The 7014-nt window shown below is 54.1% G+C and overlaps 1 protein-coding gene across 1 annotated transcript in view; it reads left to right on the top strand.

Moving 5' to 3' along the window:
* Positions 1 to 739: 739 nt before the first annotated feature.
* The window catches only part of LOC104465171 (tyrosine-protein phosphatase non-receptor type 11-like), a gene marked incomplete at its 5' end in the record, with an annotated part of 12070 nt that continues 5795 nt past the window's right edge, over positions 740 to 7014 (top strand). The window contains 2 exons of the mRNA XM_010078112.1: positions 740 to 862; positions 5809 to 6003. Of these exons, the coding sequence (XP_010076414.1) occupies positions 740 to 862; positions 5809 to 6003 (318 nt within the window). The remainder of the gene's footprint in view (positions 863 to 5808; positions 6004 to 7014) is intronic.

The following is a 7014-nucleotide window of genomic DNA, read 5'->3' as shown; positions in this document are numbered from 1 at the left end:
AAATATAACAGGAGACCCATGCAGCAACATCTGCAGGAGCGTGATCTAAACCTGAGCAACACTTTCAGGACCCAGTGACTCTCGGTTTGGGGTGACTTGGGAGATTACTCAAAAGAGCCTGGCATTTAGAAAGTGGATTTTCAGTGGCTTCTGAAAAATCGAGCCGTAAAACTGGTGCCACATGGGGAATGGTTGCTGTAGTATGCGTGTTTCATAAAGGCTGGGGAAACACCAGTTCTTCTGATGCCATCGAGAAAACCTCATCAAGCCTGATAGCATCAGAAATGAGGTCAGCAGCTGGTTTGATGACACTTCAAATGCAAAGATTACGTTCAAGTAGCACACTAGGTGATGAAACATTTTTCCCCTTTGAGTGAGCAGTGTCTCTTTTTCTACCCCGTCCCTTTCCCCACGCGAAGCAGCCTTTCCTCTGCTGCTGCATCCCTGGCTCTGCCCTGGTCCCATGCCAAAAACCTTTTTTTGCTTTTGCCTGAGCTGAGGGAGAGGAAGACAAAAGTCCTTTGGGAAAGAGACCTCTCTCTGATGGGTGTCTGAGAAGACTTTCTCCATGGTAACATCTGGATGGAGAGCTCTTCGGAGCGAAAGCCGTGCTGGGGGGGTGTGCTGGCAGGTGGGCTCGGGGCTCTGCGCCTGCCTCGGAGGTAGGAGGAAAGTGCCTGCGGGGAGGGCAGTTGGGATGGGCTCAGGGTAATTACCGTTTCACGTTTGCACTTTGCAGGTGGTTTCATCCCAACATCAGCGGAATTGAGGCGGAGAAGCTGCTCCTGACCAGGGGGGTCCATGGCAGCTTTCTGGCTCGACCCAGCAAGAGCAACCCCGGGGATTTCACACTCTCTGTCAGGTAAGGGGATGCTCCGGATAGAACTCTCTGAAGGTGAGCTACAGAGAAGAAGCAAAAAGTGGCATTGACCCAGCGAGTGGCTGAGATAAACGGAGCAGGTTGTGGGCTCAAGGCATGAACCTTCCACGAGCATCATCCAGCTGGTGCCTTGCGGGGAAATGGCTCAGCAAAGGTTTCTCCAGGCACCCGTAACACAGTCCTCTTTTTTTTTTTTTTTGGTGGTGGCTTCTCTTGAATTTAAACAACCCTCATTTTGTTTAGGAAACTCCAATGAGTTTATAAATCAATGCTGTGTTTAGAGAAACTCTGTGCAAAGGGACAGAGCGTTTCCAGCAGGCAGGATGCTGGTGTCCAATGGGATGTGGGCAGCACCTGCACGGTCCGAGCTGTGGTCCCGCCCCAGGCCCCTCTCCCCCTGCCCAGTCGGGTCCTGCCGGAGCTGCTGCAGGGCAGAGCAGCGTGGCAATGCCGATGGGCTCTGCAGAGACTCTCCCCTCTCCTTGTTGCTTTAATTTTTCAGGTGAAACCCTTCTCCACCTTATTTCTTCCCCCCTTGCAATCATCCCCAGAACTGAACCTGCGCTCCTCTCTGCCAAGTCCTTAGCTTGGCAAGAGGGAGGGTTTGCATCTGCTTTATTTTTTAAATGCTTCCTTTTGTGTTGGGAAACACATCCCAGCGGTCCTGCCCTTTGCCTCTCGGGCGGCTCTGACCCACCGCAGCATCTCACGCTACGGAGCATCACAGCGGAAGGGAAAAGTCCGACTTATCCTGTGTGCTGGCTGGGTGGGGAGGGTTTGGATCTGCCTTCGCTGGCTCCCCGGTTATCTTGCAATCAGAAGCGGCTGGGAGTTAATGAGAGAGGCAGGAAGTGCCGCTAATTAGAATGGAAAATAAACGGTCGCAGAGAGCTGTGACAGCGAGGGGATACATGTAACACGGGAGGTTATCTTCCTGTGAGCTTGGTGTCTCTTCTCCCCTAATTTGGTGAGTCAGGGTGCTGTGTGATGGCGAAGCGGAGCACTGACAGCGCTGCTCAGCCAGGCAGGGTGTGAGCAGACACAGGCTATGGCTGTGCAACTGTGCTGATGTGAAGAGATACCCAGCTATGGCGTAACGACCCGGGAACAGCAGGGCAGACGGCTTTGCCGGGAGAGCCAGCTCCCACACCTGCATCACTGCGCTCCTGGAGCCAGCCCACAGGTTTGCATCGTTTTCCTCCCTTAGCTCTGTCCCCGTGCCTCCGCCAAAGGCCACGTGCGGTTCTGCTGCCGTGGCTTGGTGCCTTCCAGCTGTGCTGGTCCGCTGCCTCCCCTCTTCCAGCTGTGGCACGTAATTGAACAGGTAAAAACTTAGCCTCCATGGAACAGCTATGGATGCCTGTGGGGTCCCAGAGCATTTTTATTATTTCTGTTACCTCTTTACCTCTCTCTCCTCTTTTCTGGAGAGGGGTCAGATCATCAGAGAGGGTTTGGACCCCTTCCTACTGCAGGGAGACCTTGTGTCGCATTCTGTCGTTAATTACCAGTATTGTTCTGGCCATCAGATTGAGCCAATTAACGCTGTTAATGCATGAACGGTGCCCTGCAGGGATGAGGCGAGTCAAAGGCAGAGCGCTGCAGCGTGCCTCCCTATCACAGCACCGAGCGATACCACCCCAGCCCACGGACAGGCTGCAACGCGGTGGAAAGTCTGACCAGCTCGCACGGTTCTGAGTAAGCCAAAGCTGTGACACACACCCCATGTTTCCAGGAAAGCACATTAAACATCACACGCAGGCTTAGAGGCCATGTGTTGGGCTTGGAGGCATCACGAACTGAAGACAAGGAAAAAATTCTTTCCTTGACTTCTCTTACCTGCAAATCCTTGCTCCTTCCTGGCTCATCCCATCTTTATTCCATGAGTTGAGGCAAGGGTTCTCCTATAGTCTTGGATGTGGAAAATTCACTTGGCCATGGTCACGGATTAGGTAGATGAGTTTTTGTTTGTATTTCCTCAGTGATATTCTCTTTTCCCACTGATGATGGCCCCAAAACACGTGCATAAATGTTCTTGGGGATTAGAGCTGCAACACCAGTACAGAATGAGGAGCTTCGTGTGCTGTGAAAGCTGAAAACCTGGGCAGCTGTCCTCCCACTGGGTTTTCCCCTTTTCCCTGTTACATTACGCACACACAGACAGAACAATGTGTTCCTATTCTCACCTAGAACTGCATCCTGACAGAGATTTTTTTTTTTTTTTAGCCTCTGAACTGGACAGGGATATTTATATTTTTTTTTCCCTTTCTGAGGAATAAAAGGTTTTCAAAGGAAACCTTAGAGTCATCTTTGAAAAAGCACTTAAAAGAGAGGTGTCAGTGGGAGAAAGTACCTTTAGGAAAACAGTCAAAACCTCTTCCTTCTCCTTTCAACCTCCTTTCAGCTATTTCAAGGGTTTTTTGAAAGCCAGCGAGGGGAAAGGCAGCTCCGTTTAATTACAGAGAGGATGTGGGCTGAGAAGATGGAGTGGTGGCTGACCAGACCACACACCAAGTGACCGTGTGCTGGTGCGGATCCAGCTGTGAGCGTCCCCGAAGAGGGGAAAATAGGAAATCATACTGCTGGAGTTATGACAAGGTTTCCATGAAACTCCGTGGGCTGGTGCGAAGGAGAGCAGAATGCACTGGCGGTCGCTGCAGGATGGGTGCAGATTCCCAAAGCTGGAATATTTTGGATCAAGAACCCCTCCTGGATTATCTAGCTAAGTGCTGATAGCATCAAGGAGCTTAGCTGGAAGTGGAGGCAACTCTCACTTGTCTGACTCTGAGGCTGCCAGAAAAGCTGCCATCTGCTCTCCATCAGCGGCTGGATGAGAGCTGGTGTCTGTTCGGAGGCGCCGTGCCCGCGGGCGCAGGGCTGCTGAGGACTCTGAGCATCTCCTTTGTGCTTTATTTATTCCCCCAGCCGGCGTGTCGAGGGTACGGTTTAACGGATCCTGCTACTGTGCAGCCGCCCAGTTGGGAGCTGCAGAGGTGATGCAAGCTTTAAGGGAAGGAGACGGGGAGCGATCAATGCCCTTTATGTTGAGCATGACCTCGAGGGCTCCTGGGATGAAGGCCCCCGATTATCTCTCTGCTTTTCATCCCTGGAGTACTCAGAGGCGCTGGGGGTGGGGGAGCGGGTCTGTGAACTGAGCCTTTGTGGGGCTGGGACATGGGGATGGAGATGGGGGAAAAAGGGAGCTTTTGAGCCCCGGGCGGAGTGGCAAAAACGCCGTTTCGTCCGCTGCCTTCTGCTCTGCACAAAGGCTCTCGGTGTCCAGCCGCTGGCGCGAATGGTCCAAGCGCTTCATGTGCCTGCTTGTCCCCGAGAAGAGGCATTGTCACTGGAGTGCTGGCCGGGATCTGAAGGTCACAGCCAGTTTGTATTCCATCTAGTGAGTTCTCATCCCTCAGATTGCCCAATCGCGAAGCCTCAGCCCATGGGACGGCTGGCGTTGGCGGGGCAGTCGGCTGTACAGAGGTACCAGAATTGCTGGCAACCCCCAGGAGTGCCGCTCATCGGTTACACCGTTGGGTTCTGTCTCCCAGACCTTGCTGGCAAGGTGTGCTGTGGCTGTGCAGGACCCACACGCAGATTTTCACACCTGTTGGTGTGGGGTGATGGTGATGCTGAGGATGCTGCCTCCCTTCACGCTGGGCTGGTTGTTGCCCCTGAGTTGGCACTCACTGGAATCACCTCGATGCCAGACAAAGCGTCCAAGAAGGGATGTGTGACCACAAACTGGAACTGCTGGTTCTACATCGACAAAGTCCTCGTTGGCAACTGGGATGGGAGGGACTCTTGATCAGGGGGTGTAGCGATAGGACGAGGGGGGAATGGTTTTAAGCTGAAAGAGGGCAGATTTAGATTGGATATTAGGAGGAAGTTTTTTCCTGCAAGGATGGTGAGGCAGTGGCCCAGGGTGCCCAGAGAAGCTGTGGATGCCCCATCCCTGGAGGGGTTCAAGGCCAGGCTGGATGAGGCTTTGGGCAACCTGGGCTTGTGAGAGCCATGGTCCGGCTCTTCCTCCCGTTTAACCTCATGCACAGACCACCGAAGCTTTTCTGATTCCCCACGCCATGAGATGGTTTATCTGTCTGCCGTGGTGCGCTGCTTATAGCACCTCGAGTCTCCTGCATCTCACTGTTGCTTTGGCAACAAATTGAGAGATGCTGGGAGTCGCTCAGCACGGTGAAGAATGAGAAATTTGCCCGGATTTACGGATCTCTCTCTGACCCAGCTCATCCATCAAGCCCCAGGCTTCCAGCCATGTCTCCCTTAGCTGCTGCTAAGTGTGTTTAAAACGCAATTAACCTGCCCCTGAGGTTAGCGTGGCCGTCTGGGGACGGAGACTGGGCTGTGCTGGGTCGAGGAGGCTCTTGGAACAGGCTGATGGAGGTACCCAGCGGTATTCCCTTGAGCCTGGAGGGCACCACTGCAGAGGGGAAGGCATTAACCCTTTCAGTGCAGTTTGCAAATATCAGGGAATATATTGGTTTGGGTGCTTTCTTCCTGGTTTGTTTTTTTTTTTAAACTAATTAGCTGATAGTGAGTACCCCTGTGCATAGAAAACTGTTCCCTGCAAACCAGCGGGAGGTCAGAGCTTCATCCAGCTGAGAGGGTCAGCAGGGCAGGAGGAGGAAGGGATGGCAGAGGAGGGATTATTTATCTCCACTGTGCGAGGTTGCCTGGGAAGCAGAGCGAGCTGGGAGCTTGCGAGGTACAGAGGCAGTTCTTGGCCAAGGAGCATCCATCCCTTCCCCTACGGTAGAAGCACGGCCAGTGGCACGAGCAGCATCCGAGCGAACAGAGAGCGTGTGGTGCGGCTTAAAGACGTGGGTGGTGGGGGGATGCCTTCGGGAGGCACCTGGACTCTGAAGGTTGGGTTTCCATCTCTCCTGCTGACAGTCTTTGCCTTCCTTCCTCAGGAGAAATGACGAGGTGACGCACATTAAGATCCAGAACACGGGGGATTACTATGACCTCTATGGAGGCGAGAAGTTCGCCACGCTGGCCGAGCTGGTGCAGTACTACACCGAGCAGCAGGGGCTGCTGCGGGAGAAGAACAGCAACGTAATCGAGCTGAAGTACCCCCTCAACTGCCAGGACCCCACCTCGGAGAGGTAAGCCATGCTCTCCAACAGTCTCTCTTGGTGATGCTGACAGTGTCTTCCCAATGGGCTTGGACCCTCCAGCTGCGCCTGGCCGGGGTTTGGGAAGCATCCCGAAACGGAGGGTGTTGGGGTGCGATTTAGCTTTCATGGTCCAAAAGCTGCACATCGCTGGGATGTGGTTCCCCAGCTGCTAGAAGCTGGCAGATGACATCAGCACAGCCCAGCAGCTGATCCTTGCTCAGTGTCAGCATGTGCTGAGAAGCTTTCTGGAGCTTGTAGGCAGCTGGGAACGTGAGCGGTACGAGCTGGTCTGCAGGGGATATTCCGAGTGTGTCCTAGAGGCACGCAGATTTGGTTTTTTTGAAACAAAACACAGGCAAGTGACTTGTCTGTCTGCAGAACACTGGGTAGAAATGCCATGAAAAGCCTCCCTCCATCCCATCTCGATCTGTAACTGCTGTTTATCCCGGTAGCAGCACGCTGCTGGCTCGCAGGGATGGGGACACTCGGGGATGGTGACAGCTGACTCGCAGGGATGGGGATGGCAAGCTTGTGGGGATGAGGATGTGCAGAGATGGGGACGGCTGGCTCGCAGGGAGCGGGACGTGCAGGGATGGGGACATGCAGACTTGTAGGGATGGGGACACACAGGGATGGGGACAGCTGACTCGCAGGGATGAGGATGTGCAGGGATGGGGAGGCACAGGGATGGGGACAGCTGGCTCACAGGGATGGGGACGGCTGGCTTGTAGGGATGAGGATGTGCAGGGATGGCGACACACAGGCTTGCAGGGATGGGGATGCACAGGGATGGGACAGCTGACTCGCAGGGATGGGGACACACAGGGATGGGGATAGCTGGTTTTTGGGGATGAGGATGTGCAGGGATGGGGATGCACAGGGATGAGACAGCTGGCTCACAGGGATGAGGACAGTTGACTCACAGGGATGGGGACACACAGGGATGGGGACAGCTGGCTCATAGGGATGGGGACACACAGGGATGGGGACAGCTGGCTC

Source organism: Pterocles gutturalis, unplaced genomic scaffold (assembly GCF_000699245.1).
Source record: "Pterocles gutturalis isolate BGI_N339 unplaced genomic scaffold, ASM69924v1 scaffold27073, whole genome shotgun sequence".
NCBI classification, from domain to species: Eukaryota; Metazoa; Chordata; class Aves; order Pterocliformes; family Pteroclidae; genus Pterocles; species Pterocles gutturalis.
This window is presented reverse-complemented; position numbering and strand designations above follow the sequence as displayed.